Source organism: Terrapene carolina, unplaced genomic scaffold, assembly GCF_002925995.2.
Source record: "Terrapene carolina triunguis isolate 2854851 unplaced genomic scaffold, T_m_triunguis-2.0 Scaffold69, whole genome shotgun sequence".
NCBI classification, from domain to species: Eukaryota; Metazoa; Chordata; order Testudines; family Emydidae; genus Terrapene; species Terrapene triunguis.
In genome coordinates this window covers 38,631,897-38,652,781 of record NW_020664420.1, presented here as the reverse complement: position 1 = coordinate 38,652,781, position 20,885 = coordinate 38,631,897, and the positions used below count along the sequence as shown (strand labels likewise).

The 20,885-nt window shown below is 44.2% G+C and overlaps 1 protein-coding gene across 2 annotated transcripts in view; it reads left to right on the top strand.

The window, feature by feature from the left end:
- Positions 1–20,885, top strand: part of IQGAP2 (IQ motif containing GTPase activating protein 2) — a 230,985-nt gene that overhangs the window by 170,940 nt on the left and 39,160 nt on the right. For both annotated transcript variants that reach the window (XM_024194115.2, XM_024194113.2), the window contains 9 exons: positions 10,108–10,272; positions 11,588–11,730; positions 12,911–13,081; positions 15,588–15,671; positions 16,380–16,451; positions 16,724–16,793; positions 17,191–17,399; positions 18,462–18,611; positions 20,575–20,738. In XM_024194115.2, coding sequence (XP_024049883.1) covers positions 10,108–10,272; positions 11,588–11,730; positions 12,911–13,081; positions 15,588–15,671; positions 16,380–16,451; positions 16,724–16,793; positions 17,191–17,399; positions 18,462–18,611; positions 20,575–20,738 — 1,228 coding nt within the window. The remainder of the gene's footprint in view (positions 1–10,107; positions 10,273–11,587; positions 11,731–12,910; positions 13,082–15,587; positions 15,672–16,379; positions 16,452–16,723; positions 16,794–17,190; positions 17,400–18,461; positions 18,612–20,574; positions 20,739–20,885) is intronic.

Sequence of the window (20,885 nt, the reverse complement as noted above, 5' to 3'; positions counted from 1 at the left end):
GTTAGTGACCCCCATGGCAGCTGCTTGAAGTGCTTGGGAGAGTCGCACATAAAGGAGAAGTGCAGAATCTGTGTAAACTTTCAACCCAGGACTCAGAAAGAGCAGGACATCTGTCTATAGGCCCTCCTCAGGAGGCTGCACTTCACCTGGCATCGGTGCAGAGCACCCCACTGGCACCGGGTTCCTCCCGGCACCGTTTCCCCTCACCAATGCCCAAGAAACGACAGAAGAAGCAACGCGGCTCCCCGGCACCGACCAAGATGGGGAAGGAGGCAGGACGTTGGGCAAAGGAGCCAGTTCGGGCCATATGACTGCCCTGGAGCTACAAGGGGGTACCCCTCTGGTCAGACCCCCCCAGACCACCCAGGGATCCACCTTAACTCCTGGGAGCGGTAAGGGACCCCCGCACCTACTAGTGCATTGAATGCCCAGGGCCTTCCAGGTGGCTAGGGACCTGATGGGCCTTCTGGTGCTGCCTATGCTATGCCATGCCTGGCAGCAGATGTTGCTACGGTCCCTCGATCCAAGGCCAAGCTAGCCATGGGGCCACCTCAAAGAACAGTGGAGCGCTGCCGGTCCACAGAACAGAGGCATAGTACCCTGGTTCCGCAGCCTTGGTCACCGACCAGATGGCCTAGATCCCAGCACAGTGTTCACGTGGATAGCCTGATTCAAGGCACCAGTGTCCGTATTCCTGGTACCAGCCTGCCTGCCACCTGCGAACGCCCCGGTGCAGGTCCTTGTCCCTTGGATGGCCCTCGATGCATCGGTTTCCACCAGTGCAAGACCATTCACCGCCACAGCACCAATCCCTCATCACCCCGGCACTGTTCCTTGGAAAGGCGTTGGTTGCCACCTTCCAGGCCCCGGTCCCCCTGCAGTGAAAGTGAGCCACTAGACGCAAGCTTCCCCGGCCCCGCCATGGTCCCCGGTAGGTGACCGGTCTGAGTCAGAGCGGGAGTTTAGCCCCTCGCCAAAGAAACACTGGTCTTCTTCGGCTCCGGAGACCAGCACAGCATCTGTGGGGGGCCGCGTGGCAGCTGGGCCAATGGCCTTATTGGAACCCTTGGGCCGTGCACTGGCACCGGGCTTGGAACATGGTCCGGACTCTGACATGGGGTTGGAAGAGCAAGTGCAAATGCCGAGGGAGCCATCCCCAGAGTGGGAAGGTGCCCCAGCCCCTCCCCTGTGGTGCTTTCGTCGCTGAACGAGGCAGTGGCAGGCACCTCCCACGCCAGCCCTTCCGATGACTTTAAGGAGCACCAGGCCCCACTCAAAAGGGGGTTCCAACCTGAGACTGGAGGCCGAGGAGCTGGAAGAGCAGTCGGACACCCTCTTTGACGTGCCATCAGCTGCAATCCCAGTACAGGTCACGCTGCCAGTCCACGAAGGGGTTCTCAAGATTGCTACAGTGCTGTGGCAAACCCTCTCATCTATTCTGTCCACTTCCAAATGGGCAGAAAAGAAACATTGTCTCCACTAAGGGGTTTGAATATGTTTATACACACCTGCCCCTTGGGTTGCTGGTTGTATTGACAGCCAACAAAAGGGACAGGCAGGGTCAGATGAGTGCCACACCTAAGAAGGATGCCCAAAGACTGGACTTTTTTGGAAGGAAAATGTATTCGATGGCCAGTCTCCAGTTTCAGGTGTCCAACCACCAGGCCTTGTTTAATCTGTGGGACTCCCTCAACAAGTTTAAGGAAGCTTTGCCACAGGACCTTGGCTAAGAGTTTGCCACAATCCTGGAGGAGGGCAAGGCGGTGGTAAGGGGCTCCCTCCAGATGGCCTGGGACACTGCTGATTTGGCTGCCAGAGTCATTGCCTCAGCGATGGTAATGAGGCGCAGCTCCTTGCTACAGTCCTCGGGTCTGTCCCAGGAGATGCAGTCCTCTGTCCAGGACCTTCTGTTTGAGGGCACTAGGCTTTTCTCGGAACTGACTGATGCAAGACTGCATGGCTTTAAAGATTCCTGCCATTCAGCGCTTGCTGGGCCTCCACATGCCACAGACGGCGAGGAAGCAGTTCCGGGCCCCTCTGCCACATAGGTCCTGGGGTCCTCCTTGGCAAAGTGCCTACAAAAGAAAGAGACTGGGGGGAGGGTAAACGCTGTCGCCCCTCTTCCTTTTGTTTGCTGACAGAACTCAGCCCTGCGAGACACCATTGGGGCCAGAGGCAAGCATTTTGATGGTGCCCTTGAGGATGGCACCTTAGTAGGATTCCAGGATCCACCTTCCTATTCTTTCCTCAACCACCTGCGTCCCTTCTGGTGAGCATGGTCAGGATTAACCTCAGACCATTAGGGGCTCAGTATAATATCTTTGGGCTACACTCTGCAGTTCTAGGCCACCCATCCCTCTTCATGGACCCTTCACATGAGCAACTCCTCGTTCAGGAGGTGGAGAACCTCCTACAGCTGGGGGCACTAGAAGGAAATGAGAGGGAAAGGATTCTACTCCTGCTGTTTCCTAATCCCAAAGCGAAAGGGGGCCTAAGACCCATTCTGGACCTGTGACACCTCAACAGATATCTCAAGAAGTTGAAGTTTCACATGGTCTCCCTAACCTCTCTCGTCGCCTCCCTGAATCCGGGAGACTGGTACGCCACCCTCAAGCTTCATATCTCCATTTTCCAACAGCACACAGTTTCTTCCTTTCATGGTGGGCCAACGCCATTTCCAGTTCATGGGACTACCCTTCAGACTCTCAACAGTCCCGAGAGTATTTGCGAAGTGTATGGCACCGGTGGCTGCTTACCTGAGGCGTCAGGGTGTTCAGGTCTATCCGTTCCTTGACTGGCTCATCAAGGGAAGGTCTCGGGACCAGGTGCAAAGGAACCTCAATCTGGTACATTCCACCTGTCATGATCTGGGCCTGTTGATAAACGAAAAGAAATTGAACCTGACACCAGTGCAATGCATAGAATTCATGGGCTCCATGCAGGCCAGAGCCTTCCTCCCAGAGGCCTGTTTCCAGGCTATGGACAACCTGATCTCGCATGTGAGCGCCCACCCACTCACCACTGCTCGCACATGCTTGAAGTTGTTGGGCCACTTGGTAGCCTGTACTGATGTGGTGCAGCACATATGGCTCCACCTCAGATCCCTGCAGGCATGGCTGGCATCGGTCTATGTCCCCAACAGGCACGATCTAGACAGCATAGTCAGGGTGCCAGATCATATACAGTCATCCCTGGAATGGTGGTTAAACCCTGGTTCGGTGTTGAAGGGGGTCTCCTTCGCGGCCCTGGTCCTGTCGGTCGCCCAACCCGAGTCTGAAGCATCGAAGACCAGGGTCACCGACAGTACCGGGGCCACAAATGGGAGTGCCACGTATTCTACTTGATTCGCAGGATCAACAGAAGCTCCCTGTCTAACGCCTTTTTGCTCCCGTGGTTGGGGGCTCTGCTGTACACCTTCACACCAATGCCATTAATACACAGAGTCCTCATGAAGATCAAGCAGGACGAGGCGAAGTTAATTCTGATAGTTCCAGCGTGGCCTCGCCAACACTGGTTCGGTACACTGGTTCGGTACACTGTTAGACCTCTCGGTGGCAGCTCCATTGCAGCTACCGCTCTGGCCAGACCTGCTTTCACAGAACCATGGCAGGCTTCTGCACCCACACCTAGCCACGCTGCATCTGACGGCTTGACTGCTGCACGGTTGAATGTGGAGGAGCAGGAGTGCTTGGCCCATGTCCAATAGGCCCTGTTGGGCAGCAGGAAGCCCTCCACCAGGGCGACCTACCTGACCAAATAGAAACTGTTTGTGTCGGGCCTTGGACAAAGGTCTTCGGCCTGAACAGGCCTCACTGCAGTCGATCCTGGACTACCTTCTACATCTCCAGCTCCATGGCCTGTCTCTTTTGTCAATCAAGGTCCACTTGGCCACCATTTCAGCCTTCCACTCTCCGTTCCAGGACAGGTTAGTCTTTGCTCATGACGGTCTGGTTTCTAAAGCAGCTCTATCCTCAGGTCCGTGATCCCATCACTCCTTGGGACCTGAACCTTGTACTGTCACAGCTCATGGGCTCCACCTTCGAGCCATTGGCCTCTTGTTCCCTTCTGCTCTCATGGAAGGTGTCATTTTTGGTGGCGATAACATCCACTCATAGGGTCTCTGAGATTAGAGCGCTCCCCTCGTAGCCACTCTACACGGTATCCTACAAGGACAAGGTTCAGCTGCGGCTGCACCCAGTTTTCCTGCCCAAGGTAGTTTCGCAGTTTCATACCGACATTTACTTATCAGGTTTTGGAAAGAAGACTGGTAAATCAGATGAGGAATGCAGACTACACTCTCTGGATGTCAGGAGAGCGCTAGCCTTTTATATTGAAAGGACTAAGACGTTCCGTAAATTGACAGAGCTCTTCATCGTGGTGGCAGACAGGATGAATGGCCTTCCTGTGTCCACCCAGAGAATTTCATTATGGATCACTGCCTGTATCCATTTTTGCTATGAATATGCAAAAGTGCAACTGCCAGCAATTGTAACCACCCATTCAACAAGGGCACAAGCCTCGTCGGCTGCCTTCCTGGCCCATGTGCTGATTCAAGATATCTGCAGGGCCATGACCTGGTCATCCATCCATACGTTCACGTTCCATTATGCGATCACCCAGCAAGCCCGGGACGATGCTGCCTTTGGTAGAGCAGTACTGCAAGCCACACAACCGGGAACTCCAAGCCCACCTCCAGAAATACTGCTTGTGAGTCACTTAGAATGGAATTGACACAAACAAGCACTTGTTACCTACCTTTTCATAACTACGGTTCTTCAAGATGTGTTGCTTATATCCATTCTATTACCTGCCCTCCTACCCCTCTATTGGAGTTGCCAGCAAGAAGTTGCAAGCCCTATGGATACTGCTGAGGCAAAAAATTCCAACAATTGTGCTGTGGGTGTGCGCACACCTAGAATGGAATGAACATGAGCATCACATCTCGAAGAACAACAGTTACGAAAAGGTAGGTAACCGTTTTTTCTCTACCCCTTGTATATTGTTACTTATTCAAATAAAGCAGCCTTCCCCAGTCAACAGAAAAGATCAAACCATATACAATGCTGATCAACTATATATAATAATGAGAATGGAGCATTGAGCTAAGCAAGAAAGAATAACAGATTACTAAACTCTTATATACAGGAATTTACAAACTAAAATGTATAAATGAAATTGTAAATTACCCTGTCCTTATCTGAAATGCTAAAGTAGCTTTCTTTTACCTTCAGCCTGTCTTGGGACCTGGAAATGATATCACTAGCAGTCAAAGCCCCCAGCTTGACCTGCTGTTCCTTACTTGAGAGGGGAAAAAATGAGCTTTAAACTAGTCCTTCAGGCCATTGCTGTACATGCCTGGGAATTTGCTTCCAGTCCAAGCAGAGGATCAACCAGTAAAAGTTTTAGAATAGGAATCCTGTAAATTTAATTGGCAACAATATACAGTAAAAGCTGTTTTATCCAGCACATCACCAACCAGAAAGCTCTATAAACCGGCATTTCTGATCTTCTTTGAAATTCCGGTTTATTGTCTGGTTGGCGCAGGGCCGGCAAGGGGTTGGGGTGCGGGAGCGGATGTGGCACATGGGTTCTGGGAGGCAGTTTCAGTGCAGGAGGAGGGTGGGGGCAGCAGGTTGAGGTGTGGGGTGCTGGATCTGGGGGGCGCTCACCTCAGGCGGCTCCTAGGTGGAGGCTCGGCAGGTGGCTCTGCGCGCTGTCTGCGCCTGCAGGCACTGATCCTACAGCTTCCATTGGCCGTGATTCCCAGCCAGTGGAAGCTGTGGAGCTAGCGAGCGGGGCAGAGGCATCGCGCAGAGCCACCTGCCACGCCTCCACCTAGGACCAGCCGGGATAGGTTGCCGCTTGCAGGGAGCCGCCCGAGGTGAGCACCTCCTGGATCCGGCACTTTGCAACCCAACCTGCTGCCCTGAGCGCACCCCCCACATCCAAACACCCTCCCAGAGCCCATGCTCCACACCCTCTCCCATGCACCAGCCCCACATCCCCTCCCGCACCCACACTCCCACCCTCTTAGTTAACTGGTATTTTTCACTTACTGGCACTCCCCATTCTCCCAACATGCCGGATAAAACAGTTTTTACTGTAATTACCACTGATATGTGGTCATCAAATGTTTTGCCTTTACTAGATTTTTTTCGATTCCACTTTCAGTAGTTGTATTTTGTTTGCTAAAGATCAACTTACTGTGTTAAATTAAAATGTTCCTTGGGTGTTGAGAGTGTAGAATAAAACAAACCTTTGTAGTATTGAACATATATGGCTAGCTACTGAAGATGCGTAGCTCTTTAATGTTGCTGAATTTGATGCTGCTATTGTTTTTAAGATTAACTGAACCTAGTGCCTTGATTTAATCAATCAGATGTGCTTAAAACCTTTGGAGGAAACCTTAACAGATCAAACATCTGTGAAAAGCATATGGCTTTTATTGTCTGAGAAGGCTCAAATGCATGTATTTACCCACGTTGAACATTTTTGCACTTGGGAATTTTAATGTCTCCTTTGATGAGGATAAGTGCTTTTAATGAAGCTGTGAGGCCAAGGCATGAGAAACATGAAGGAAAATCTGTGCACAAAAAAAAACAGATCTTTAAAATTGTAAATAAAGATAAGCAAAAATTAGAGAATGAGACTGGAATAGACAAGATTGTGTTTACTCATTTAGGAGCAGTATAAATATTGACATTCTAAAGGTTATATAGTTTGTTCCCTGCTAATTTCCACACAAACATTGTATCACATTGCTAGATAATACTAGAGGCATTACAATGCAATAAGAAATCTGACTAAGCAAGGCTGGGACTATGTGGGTATCAGTAAAAAGATGCAATAATAGACTTCTTCATAGTCTGTTTTATTTATGGCACCATGTTTGTATTAAATACATACCATGAATATTCTTGAGCTTTAGCATTCAAAAAAGCAGGATTTTCAAGCAATACAATTTTTGTAGCAAGTCACAAACAAACGCAACCTTTTTTTAAAAAAAAAAAAGTCATTAAAGCCACTGCTCAGCATGGAACAAAAGAAGTCAGTGGAACAAATAATATCTATATCCTGCCAAGGCAACTCAGTGTCATCAATTTTCAGATGAGAAATGTTGGGTTTACAAATTTCCCACAAGGAATGTGACCCTTTTAGAGCAAGTGTGCTTTGTTTGAAGATGCTAACACACACTAAGATCAAATGGTCTAGACTTGAACTCTATTTTCTTATAATCACGTTGAGAATTTTCATATTGACCCATAAAACTCAAGGAGGCTTTTTTAAGAAGGCAAACAAATTAAAGAACAGTGCATGCAAAAATAAAGGCAAACTAAAAGTGTCATGTTAGCCATTGTTTTGAACAAAAATTAACTGAAGTGTCTGACACAATTTCAGTAAAAGGGATTTATGTAGAAAAGGAATCTATTTTTGAAGTGGGGGTGGAAGGAGGATGTCGATAACTGCATAAAATCAAAGAATGAACTGAGACGTGACGAACTAAAAAATGCCTGTTTCATTAGGAAGTCTTGAGCTTCCTGTAAGCTTATTTTTGAGATTTGTTTAAAGATTTCCACATAGATGAGAGAGTAGTAGTAAAAATATTTTGATTTCATGGTGTAATTTTGACAAACATGACATATCACGTGAAACTTCCCACATTCACAAAAAACTTTGTGGAACTTGTACATTCTCTTTTTAAAAATCTGTATATCCATAAAAATTGACTCATTTGCAGAATGTTGGAATGGGCTTTACTATTCACACCACACTTCTTCAGGTGCTTGGACTGACTTGCGTTTAAGCCATTTTATTCTGTTTTTGTGAGTGGGAGAGTCACAGGGCGAGCTTGCGTCACAGTTCACTTTGCTCCTATGACATGAACTAGTAAAGCAGGTCTTTTATACCTTGCATGCATTGCTAGCAGCCACAGAAATCCTGTGTTTTGGGAGAGTCCACATCACAGGAGTGAGCTGATCTTTGGCCCTCTTAAAGGTTCAGTTTCATTCTGTGACAGGACTGCTGCATTTTGTGTATCTGAGCCAGTTGAAGGGTCAGGGGAAAACACTGGTGGTGACTAGTCCAGTATTTGAGATTCTAAATACTACAGGAACTGAGGGGTATACCTGGGAATCTACTTTTTTGCTGTCCTTGAATTAGTAAGTTTTGCTGTTTAGTATAGTCTTACCATGAAAACACAGTCCCCGAGAGGAGAACTCTTTAGAACCAAAAAAAAAAAAAAAAAAAGAGTTGGAGCAGCAGCAGCTACTGAAGAAATGTTCAGAGTCATTTCTTCAGAAGAAGCCCCACTGTCAATGTGCTAGAGCTAGGTGCAGGAGGGCCAGTCGCAAAGTATGGTATAACTGCCTCCGCTACCTGTCATACCAAGGCACTCCTAATGAACCATGTTAATGTACCTAACCTAACCTTCTGTACCAAGCTACTGCTGTTGCTGTTTAGATTTCTGTCTTCTCGTTGCTGATATTCTAATGCCAGTCAGTGGCAGCATGGCAGACTAGGCATGATCATCTCTAGCTTTGGAAGGGTCTGTGTGCCATGCATAGGTTAGTTTCTTTTAACTTTAGACAAACAGTGGGATCCTACTTGGTGAAAAGGTTGGGTGTGTCTAATCTTGCTGTGGGTTTCTGTGTTGTCTTGCATACAGTTTGCCTGCTCTCAACTGAATGCTTACTTGGTTTCAGAGTGACAATGAAGCTCTGTCTCCTTCCTAGCCTAAATTTGTTTATACCCACCCCTTTCATTAGTTAGTTAGTATCAAGTTTACAAAAAAGCTGTCGTTCAGTTTACCAGATTTTCACTTGCTGACTTGGGGAGATGTCTTGCTGGGGGATTATCTTCTCCATCCTGTAGGCTGTTTGTTGCACTGACACTGCAAGTCCCTCCTGCGTCAGCTTTATTGGGGGTAGCAATATGTATGCGGAAAGAGGTCAGGGGAGGGGAATATCCTACTTCAGCTTTGAGCAGGACACGTGTGCAAGTTAAGAAAATTGCATATCCCACTTCAGTCTAATGCACAAGTTGTGGAAGGCAACAGGGGAGTTGGTGTCAATCACTCATTTCTCCTCTAGGTTAATGGCCTCTGAAATTTGGGTCAACATAATGTATGTGGCGGCATAGGAATAGATTTGCTCACACATGCTGCTTTGCATATATCTTGAATTTAACTATGTAGGAATGCCATGATAAACATTGAAGTCTGGACTGCTGTGTCTGTAACTGTCACAAACTTGAAAGCTTGAGTGAATCTACCTCTTAACATCTTTATAGGTTTTGCTATAACTCAGGGGTAGGCAACCTATGGCACGTGTGCCGAAGGCGGCTCGTGAGCTGATTTTCAGTGGCACTCACACTGCCTGGGTCCTGGCCACCGGTCCGGGGGGCTCTGCATTTTAATTTAATTTTAAATGAAGCTTCTTAAACACTTTAAAAACCTTATTTACTTTACATACAGCAATAATTTAGTTATATATTATAGACTTATAGAAAGAGACCTTCTAAAAACATTAAAATGTATTACTGGCACGCAAAACCTTAAATTAGAGTGAATAAATGAAGACTCGGCACACCACTTCTGAAAGGTTGTCGACCCCTGCTATAGCTGAAATTCCATGGAAAATGACACTTTATGGGGTATACATTTTTCATTTTATTTCAGATGACAAATTTCAAACTTTTTGCAAAAAGTCACTTGCACACAGCTGCTAGGCTTATATCGTGCTGCATGACTGTCTTCAACAAAGCAGCCAGACTTCGTCCCCATTCCGCAATCAATATTGACTTATTCTTAACTACACTTCCAGTGCTGTGCAAGGTATCTTTGCAGCATTGTGGTAAACATTGTACAGACTAGAAGGTGCACTGGCATTGTACATGGTGCGTTTATTATCTGAAATAGTTGCATTTACAAATATCTCACTTAAGAGAGTAGATTGTAAAAAGATACAAGAGATGGTGGTACATCATGTATATAGTCTCCAAGAACGCCAACAGAAAAGTGCATTCTCTAGATCACTGAAATGTAGAACTGTATCTGTGTGTATGTAAAATATAAAATGCCTGACATTGAAATGCAATTTTGTTGTTTAGTGGCTCTTGGAACCTCAATGATTAACAAGTGTTTGGAAAAGCATGATTCGCAACCAGTCCTGGATATATTGCAGTCTCCTAAGTTTGGTGTAAGAGTTGTTCCAGAATGTGCTGAAACCTATTACAAGAACCTTTTAGAAGCCAAGAATTTAAAAACCAAAGAAGGTAAAACCAAATCTCTGCAGTACTGTAAAGGCATTGAAGTATTAGTGCAAAATGTTTATATATAGTGCAAATATATATAAATGTTTGTGTTTATATATTGTAACTTTAATTCTCTCTGTAAATTAAGGGAGAGTTGGAGGAAACTTTGAGATTTTTTTCCCGCTTCTGATTTGTCAAAGGCTGTCTCAATCTCCAGTTTTGAATTTTAAGGTTTCTCTTAGCACAGGGGTTCTCAAACTGGGGGTCGGGACCCCTCAGGGGGTCGCAAGGTTATTACATGGGAGGGTCACAAGCTGTCAACCTCCACCCCAAACCCCGCTTTGCCTCCAACATTTAAAATGGTGTTAAATATATATAGTGTTTTTAATTTGGGGGGGGGGGTTGCACTCAGAAGCTTGCTATGTGAAAGGGGTCACCAGTACAATAGTTTGAGAACCACTGTTGCACTTATTTATACTAGGAAACTTAATCATAAATGCATTATCTAACACAATGATAAATGCTCAGTGCTAAATTCTGTGCTATGCCTTGCTCGGAGCACAGCGCAGAAGATTGTGGGGAGCATACATGGCTTAAGCCATCTCTCCATCTCCCAAATTTTGGTCTTGGCTGGGGCCAAAGCATTCTCAGGGGCTGCTCTAATTTATGGCAGCTTCTCCGTAGCTGCCTATAGGCTACTCCACAGCCCAGAATAGCCACAGTATGGAGCCCAACAGCTCTACTCCCTTTCCCACCCCCAGCACAACCTTACACCGTCAACTGCGAGGTCAGTTCTATGCTGCTCCCGTGTTGGGTGAACTCCTAAGGCCATTGCAGCCCATTTTATGGCCCCTATGCAATACCAGAGCACTGTACAGGAGCTGCAGCTGGGGTCAGAATCTGGCCCTTAGTGTAAAGGAGGACTAACATTTTAAAGTAGTGTCAGCAAAACTGCTTCATATCCACCAGTGTTAGCAATGGTAGAAGCCTTAGTATATAGACTGACTGCTGCCAGTATTTTAAGTACCATGTTGACTAGGTCAACTCTGAGTAGAGCTGGATAACACAGTTCTTGAAAATGCCCATTCCAGCCAGTGGCCAGTCTCTACTATGTTCCTCACTGTTGTCCACACCATTGGAACTGAGCCATTGTTAATATAGCAGGATATTTTTGCAAAATTTTCCTAGTTTAGGGTAGATCAATATTTGTGCTGACTTTCATATATGTAAAATAATTGAAAACATTCTTTGACAGGGAGGGGAAGGGGAGACAACCTTTTATAAATGTATTAATGCTCCTAAATGTACACTAACAGTATACATATATTGCTTTTAGATTCTAGTGAAGGTCCATGGCTCAAACTTATAATGAAGAACAGATATGATTATTATTATAATGTGGAAACTGGAGAGAGTACCTTTGTTCCGCCTGAAGGGTTTATACCGAAAACTTCTTGGCTAACCAGTGAAGAAATACAGGTAGAGTGCTAACATGTTCAAAATGACTGCATAAACTGCAACATAAACACAGAAGTGACTGGTTTAACACTGCTGGATACAAAAGAAGTGGTTGTGTTAAGATTTTTAGGGCCTTAAAAGTACAAGGGAAAAGAGAGAGAATTCTCTAATTGGACTTTGGTTTAGGCTGTTCATTTCCCCAAATACAGTAGAACTTAATCTGTTTATTTAATCAGACCCTTAGAAGGGGGCTGACAACTCAGATATAGTATAAAGCACCTCACTTTGGCTCATATTATACAATCAGAAGTACCCTTAAATCTGCTTTTGAATAATCTTCCAAGTCTATGTAATCATGCTCAGTCAGTTATAGTACTGTGGCATATTGTCCTCTACATAGGCCCCCAAATAAGGAGAGCCCTTAACCACATCCATAAAGAATTTCTTGAATCAAGCACCACTTTTAAGCAGGCCTATGCTGTGGGTTCAGTCATTGATGTTGCTACACTGATATGTGCTGTTGCATGTTACTAGACTGCATTTAGCTGTACCTGTGCAATCCACTAGTGTACATGTGCTACTCCAGTGCAAAAAGTGACTTGCTCCAATGCGGCTTACCCAGTAAAAAGTGGCTTGCAAGTTGCACTGAAACACTGATGTAGTGAATCCACGGTAAGGGTTTGCACTGGTTCAGCTAGATCAGTGGTTAAAATCCCAATGTAGATAAACTTGTAGGCAGTTCTAAAATTGTGCAGCAAGATTCTTCACATCCTGACTGGTTTCAGAAGAATTTTTTTTCACATCATTCTGAAACTTAGAAATCCTAAAATAAGCATTTTCACACAGATATATGGGTTCCATTTTTAGACTCCTGGCTTCTCACTCTTGAGTTAGTAGGGGCTGGTAGTATTGCAAAAGCAAAGACCTCTGCCCCCTGGTATGAAAAGCTTTGTAATGGCTAAAACCAGTCCTTTCAGCTTATTGATGATGTGGTCTGAAGGGAGTTCAATCCTCCTTTAAACAAATGATAGTAATAACATTGTGGTTCTCAGTTTTGTGAGTGGTTAAAAATGTGGGGAGTAAATTGAGGGGGTTTTCATAATGGGTGTGGATGGAGAGAATGGAATCCAGACTCTGAAATGGTTTGCCTTCAGCTTTGCTTCATTGCTTATTAAACACTTTTTACATGATCTCTTACCAGACTATTGTTGGGCAAGTTACAGCAGATTACAATCGAGAGCAGCTGTGGTTTGCTAATGAAAACCTGATTCTTCAGCTGCAAGCCCTAGCAAGGGGATTCCTAGTCAGAAAAAGTTATGAGGAGAGAAAAGGATTCCTCCAAAAACAGGAACCATCTGTGATCAAAATACAGGTATTGTTGTGTAATATAAAGACACGGTCACTTCTTCTGGGTGTTGGTAGCTTTTTACATGTGACAGACTGTATGACCTTTGGCAGGGGTGAAAGTAAGTCCAGTGACTTACCGGTACGCTGGGGCCAGCTCTGGCCCCCGGAAGGGGCGGGGCTGAGGGAGTCAGAGCCAGCCCCAGCCCACCCTGTAAGGTAAGTGCCCCCCCACTGGGGTAGCAGCAGCAGCCTGGGGCTCCTGGGACTATTTAAAGGGCCCGCGGGTCCCCTGCTTCTACTGCCCCAGCCCTTTAAATAACTGCGGGAGCCCTGGGGAAGCAGCGGGGTTCCTGCAGCTATTTAAAGGACCGGGACTTCAGAGGCAGCTGGAGCCCCAAGCCCTTTTAAATAGCCCCTGGAGCCCCCCGCTAACCTTGGGCTCTGGGGGCTATTTAAAGGGCCTGTGGCTCCCCTGCTTCTACCGCCCCGGCCCTTTAAATAGCCGCCGGAGCCCTGGAGTAGTGGCGGTGGGGCTTCGGCAGCTATTTAAAGGGCCGGGGGTAGAAGCAGCGGGAGCCCCAGACTTTTTAAATAGCCCCCAGAGTCCCGCAGCCCTACCCCAGGGCTCCAGCAGTAGGGCTCTGGTAGCAATTTAAAGGGCCTGGAGCTCCAGTCCCTGCTGGGAGCCCCAGGCCCTTTAAATTGCCCCCTGGGGAAGCCGGGCCGCCCTGGTACGGCAAACCAGCTCTTGCCGGTACGCCATACCGGGGCTTACCGGCTTACTGTCACCTCTGACCTTTTGGGTCTGTTTTATCTTCCTGCCTTCTTTTGCAGAAAGGACTTCTTGTGGCATTTGTTATTTACAGAACTGAATTGTTGTACAAACACAGGTCCGTGCGCTCATTGAAAGAAATGACAAAACTCCAGTTTACAATGGCTATAGATCATGTATAACTGTAGTATATAACAGGCCAGTTGGAGAAGCCCAGTGATTCTTACCACTAGTTTCTTCCTGAGCACGGCTTCGATGTTTAAATGGGAGTGTGAGAAAAGAGTAGGAGGATGGAAGGTAATTGAAGCTCTAGTTCTCTACCAAGGCATGGTTCACTCAGGAAATGCATTCCTTTCTCTGCTCTCCCCAGTCAGAAGCCATTTGCTTCTGCTTTACGAAGCGAATGCTCGTATAATTGAATAGGGAGAGGCAACGTTAACAACTTTGCCTGATTCCAAGAGTATTACTTGGATTTGCTCAGTGCGCAGTACTCTGAAAGGAGTACAAAGGAAACTTACTTTTTGGTTTTTACAGACCATATCATGCACCCCTTGATAGGCCAGCAATGGTGCTTTTGTGTACAGTTTGTGGTTTTACATATTTTTACACTATTCCTGCATATACTATAATAGTAGACTTGCTCAATAAGCTTGAATTTTTTAGCATTAAAGTTCAGTTTTTAAAAAATCGTTTTTTCTAGAATGGGTGCATACTGCAATGAATCAAAACTTATTTTTGCTACTACTTCAGTTTATTAGTAAAATATATCTTATGGTGATGCTAGAAGGCTTATTAAGATTGGGACTCCCTTGTGGTAGGTGCTGTACAGACCCAGTACAAAAAATTGCAAGCTCTTTGGGAAGGAATCCTCCAAGACCAGATTCAGCAAGTATGTGTAGCTATCCTCAGAAACTAGATGGAGGATGTAGGAAGTGGTAATAAAACATGTGTTTACACAAGCCACATAAGATAAATGTTGCAAGTCCCTACTGGCTATATCCCTAGCCAGATGTCAACTTCCTGTGGGCATCCCAATAAAATTGGCTATTGGAGTATTAGGAGAAGTGAAGTCCAAATGGCTTGTGAGAGAAGCAGATAGGCGGATGATAGAGGTTGGCATCATTGGTAAAACGGGCAACACAATAAGATGAGTGGGTAAGGGGGGGATAGAGATGGGATAGAGAACTGGGAGCCAGATGAAAACATTTGAGGGTGGTGTGATCAGAAAAGGCAAGAAGGTCTTAGCTGGATTTTGAATGGGCCTGAGAGGCTGACAATGGATGCCAGGAAGGCCAGAAAGGGAAGGAGGTTGCAGTAGTCAAGACTGGTGATGAAGGGGGCCTAGACAAAGTTATACCAGTATAGACAGAGGATAGGGCAGCTCTGTGACACCATGGAACAAGAGGAGACAAGATTTGGAAACTGCCTAGAGGTGCAGGCTTAGAGTCTGAAATCAAAAATGGCATGCAGAGCACTGGACTGAGAGGTTCCAGGCCTGAGTGACACTGAGGCTGACATCCTGGGACAGGAATGGAGTGGTGGACTTACGAGTCATCAGCATAGAGGTGACTGTTGATGCCACAGGAGTGGATGAGGGCTTGTAAAAGGGTGTAAAGGACGGATGTGCCTCAGTCACATTTTCTCGTCACTTTTACATTGAACAGCAGTTTCTCTGTGGAACAAGATCTATAACCTTGGTTTTCCAAGTGTATGCATAGTGAAACTAATGGTCACACTACTAACCTGCTTTTTAAAATAGGCTTCCTGGAAGGGATATAAACAAAGGAAAAGCTACACTGACAGGTTGCAGGTGCTTCAAGGCAATGTTGCTGCTATTGTCAAGGTAAACTTCTATCTATGATGAGCGGAATTAGGGTTTGCTCTATGGATAATGATGTTTCCTCATTGTTGGGGGGAATCCAAACACTTGAAAGCCCAAGAAATCTAGGGATAGGGGCTGCTGCAGTAAAACTGCAAGTGTTCCTATTCCGCTGGGTGTTACATGGCAGGCTCAAAGTTCTGACGGCAGCTAGTAATCCAAGAAAACTGCTCTTTGAGTGATTAATACCATGAGTCTTCCATTAAAAGCCAGAGGCTGTCAAGTATGATTATTTGCAAAATGTGTTCTATCAGTTATGAAATGCTGGTGGTGGTAATAGAAATGATACTTAGCTCTTATATAGTGTGTTTGATCAGATCCCAAAGTGCTGTACAAAGGAGGTCATGTCATTATCTCCATTTTATATCCTGGGAAACAAAAGCTCAGAGAGATGAATGTGACTTGGCCAAGGTCACCCAACAGAGCCAGGAATCAAACCCAAGTCTCCTGAGTCCCAGTCCCACTGGCTAGTCCAGTGTTCTGACTATTAGATCACAGAGCCCAATCATCCCGTCAGCTGTGCATGTGACTCCATTGACTTTGCTGAAGTTGTGCGCTATGCAACTGATGGGTCAGTCAAGCATCTAACCTCGTTTTTTAAAAGAGCCAAATAAAATTAGAGTTGTTCTTAGTTCTCCTACAATTCCTCTTAAGTTTTTATTTGACTTTTAGATTCAGTCGTGTGTCAAAATGTGGCTAGCGAGGAAGGCTTACAAGAAACGGCTGCAGTATTTCAAGGATCACGTAAGGCATTTCTCCACCCCACCCCCTTTTGAGGAGAGAACTAATGTTGTAGTAATGCATGTATTTCTTGAAATTACAGATACTGTAGGTTCCCCATATGTCTCTTAACAGAATACATTATAACTGTGAAGACGTTAAAACTTTTTCTAATTATACCAGTGTTTGGTAGATGTCTATAGTATTCTTCATTATCTCTCTTCATAGAACATGACCCGTTATTGGAGGTTTCCTGTTCAATGCTTTCTAAAGTGTTTAGTCTTGGTCTTTTCCAGAATGAAGAAATTGTGAAAATACAAGCATTTCTTAGGGCAAACAAAGCTAGGGATGACTACAGAACACTAAGTAAGTGCTGGTGATAAACATTTGAGTGTAAATTGGTGGGGAAACATTTAATTTTTAGGATAAGAGTGTTCCGTTGTGATTTCTAATACTTGAGTCTGGCATTTTTGGCTCTTCAGAAGCAGTTAAGTGAAATCGTGATACTAACATTTGTTAAACGGTTAATACATTTACATAGAACTACTACACACAGTTCTGGTTACACAAAATATTCTACTCTTGCTCTCAATGACATAAACTCCTTTCTGCAGCTTGGCATTCTGACCATAGACATCACTATGTACAAAAGGTACAAAAGAATTTTAAACATTGATATTTATAAATGTAAAGGTATTCTGTGTCTGTGCATGTCAGACCAAGCAAATAAAATATCTAATGAGCTCATTTACCTTAACTGCAGTTGGTGCTGAAAATCCACCCTTGAACGTCTTGCGTAAATTTGCTTACCTCCTGGACCAAAGTGACTTAGACTTTCAGGAAGAACTAGAAGTAACAAGGTTAAGGGAGGAGGTGGTTACAAAAATCCGATCCAATCAACAGCTGGAGAAAGACTTGAACTTGATGGATATAAAGATTGGGCTACTGGTGAAGAACAGGATCTCTCTACAGGTCAGCAGGCTTTGTTTAAACTATTTCTATAGAATGCACTAAAGGCAGTGGAGGTTTGTGTGCTGAAGGAATGCAGGATCAGTTAGGATGTTCCTGGGGAGTGAAGCAGTTGCCTTTTTTCTTGTTTAGTGTATGCCAAGAAGAACCACAGTCAATACAACCTATGTAAGAAGTAGCTGTACTGTAGAAAGAGCTTTTGGTGACAATTGACCTAGGAATGGTCTCAAATCATTGAGGACTGCTGTTTTTTGGAATAGTTAATGGCACACGGTCGCTTCTTTCTATTCTTCGACTTTATTGCCCGCCAGTTAGCTTTTCTTAAAGTATCAGTGGCTCAATGGGGAGCAAAAGTAGGAGTTGTATAGTTCCTGGTACCATGTTACTTCACATCTCACTGAATACCAGGTGTTTTTATTATGATAGACATGGGCAGCAGTAATACCCAAAAGCATGAGGTCATTCTTTGTGGCTTTTAAGCAGCTTTCTAACAATAGAACAAATCTGACTTCCAATTTTAAAACTCATTGTAAAGAGTTTGCTCTTGTTAGTTGTCAAAAAGCCTGTATGTGAGCTTGAGGTACCCTGACAATTATCATTTAGTCCACACTGAAATTCTATCCATCAGTAAATTTTTCCCACTGTTTGGGAAGGGGATGCGATGATAAGATTACACTGGGTTGTTATTGGCATGCCAGAACTTATGTTTTGGAGCCAGGTTTGATTGAGCATGGGAGTTAAGGGTAGGGACTGTGTGTTTAGACAGTCCAATACGTTTTTATTGTGAATTTTAACTGATGTAAGATGGCACTCAGAGCTTGATGTTTTGCCTTTTTATAAATCTAAATAAAACTCTCATCATGAGTAAAGTGATGTAGTGATGAACAATATTGTCTAGTTAATGTGCTATATTGGATCTAAATATAAAAAGGGGTTGATATTAAAATCTTTTAATAAATAGACCAATGTAGAAACATCCTATTTAAGATGGTTGAGAGATGGCAGTGTACCATATTGCTTTATATTTCTGTGTGACTATATATAATGGCCCATTTGTGTCTGTAGGATGTGGTCTTGCACAGCAAGAAGCTAAACAAAAAAAGCAAAAATCAGGTGGAAGAGATGGTGACAGGTGACAAACAGGGCATCAAAGGCTTGAGCAAAGAGAGGAGAAAACAGCTGGAATCCTATCAACACCTGTTTTACCTTTTGCAGGTAAGTCCTAATGTGGGGATTAATTTGCCCCCAAATGGCTTGTGTTAAGCAAAACTTTAAAGTGTGTTCATTTCTTGTTCTAATGACAATGAGGAGAGATTTCTTTGCAGATGTAGTGTACAGTAAATACAGTTACTACAGACCACAGCTGAGCACAGTCAGCAAGTTTCGTTCGCTGGATGATTGATTTTAAACGGGCTAGACAATTAATACTGTATAGTTTAAATTTGTTTCCCTAATAGAAAACAGCTCTATTGGCCTTAAATTGTGCAAGAGATAATTCGTTGCTGTTCCCTTCCTTGAAATTATTTTAAATTCCCAACTCTTTTAGGCTTGCAACTGTCTGCAGTAGTATGAGCCTGCTTGGTTTTATGTCTCTTCCTTTTCTCCCTCCACCTCCGTCCTGTCAAGTCAGTTTGGATGCATAGTTCAAATCTGAGCAGGAAAAATCATTTTCTTCCACATTATCTTTCAAGTTTAAAAATACTGAAATTACTTTGTGTGTATTGTGTGTAGGGGAAAAAAGCTACTGCATGATTGACATTTTATTATGTAATGTGTCTATTTTTGTGTATTTGTCCTCTATCGGTCTGAATTTGGGTAAGTTTCTTTAGAAGACTTATTTGTCCAGGGAAAGATTGTTTCCCTCCCTCAATTTCGTTTGTGGGGGAGGGGAGGAGTGTATGGCTCTCCTCCCCTCTTTCCCCTCCCCCTCCTCCCGTGTATTTTTAACTCAAAGGAAGTTAAGTTTAGGGGATAAACACCTTTTTGATGGTGAAATGGCAATATCAAAGTATGGATGTCCCAAAAAATCAGATTTAAGATTTCTAAAATCCGATAACCTTGTAAAGTAAAACTTGTGTACCTTTTATTCTAAGTGACATCAATGTAGACATCATTTACGTATTATTAGCACATTACATACAGCGAAAATTTAGCAGACATGGACATGTGAATGTTCGAATTACCTACAATAGATCCTCAAAGTTAAGAACACCAGAGTTATAAACTGACCAGTCAACCACACACCTCATTTGGAACCAGAAGTACACAATCAGGCAGCAGCAGAGACCAAAAAAAAAAGCAAATACAGTACGGCACTGTGTTAAATGTGAACTACTTTAAAAAAAAAAAAAAAAAAAAAAAGGGGGGGGGGGGAAGCAGCATTTTTCTTCGTGGTAAAGTTACAACTGAACATTGATTTAATACACCTTTGAAAATTTTTGAAAGAACAACTGCAATGTTTTGATTGCAACTGCAACTTCCATTCCCGAGGTGTTTAACTCTGAGGTCCTACTGTAAATGTATATTTCAGGTAGGTTATGTTTTTTTAAAAAAAAACCTTGTATCATAATAAGGACTAGTGATAAATATTTAGTACTGGCTTCACTTGGCTTTCCATTTGTGGAGGTAGTGCATAGAGTACAGAACTTAGGGAGGTAGTCATTAAAATACTTACAATTGTCATTTGCAAGTAACAACTACACCTCTACCCCGATATAACGCGACCCGATATAACACGAATTCGGATATAACACAGTAAAGCAGTGCTCCGGGGGGGGGAGGGCTGCGCACTCCGGCGGATCAAAGCAAGTTCGATATAATGCGGTTTCACCTATAATGCGGTAAGTTTTTTTGCTCCCAAGGACAGTGTTATATCGGGGTAGAGGTGTACCACTGTGGCATTCACATTATTCCCCAGGTTTAGTATTACAATAGCCTAATGCTCAATATAGTGAATGCTGCATTAAAATTAGGCCAAAAGTGTAAATGTGAAGCTTTTAATAGTGACAGCTTTGAGAAGGTATAGCCTTAACCATGCAAACATAATTTTCATTAGTGTTAATGAAAGCTATACGTGTCCATTCAAAGGTGAGCAGACTCCTTATGGCTTGTGCAGGTAATGGGAAAACTTAGCATTTTAGCAATATACAAATCACCCTCCATAATGTTTCTTTCCTAGACTAATCCCATGTATCTGGCTAAGCTGATTTTCCAGATGCCTCAGAACAAGTCAACAAAGTTCATGGATACAGTCATTTTTACTCTGTACAACTATGCTTCCAATCAGCGAGAAGAATACCTGCTTCTCAAGCTCTTTAAAACTGCTCTAGAAGAGGAGATAAAGTATGTACATTGACTAGAACCCCCCATTCCTCTGAAGATATCCTATCTGTTAGACTTTGAAATTTTCTTTGAACTGCATTCTTAAACTTGCTTTTCATTTGATGTCGAATCATATTTTTGTCAGTGGGGAAATTAAAGTCTTATATC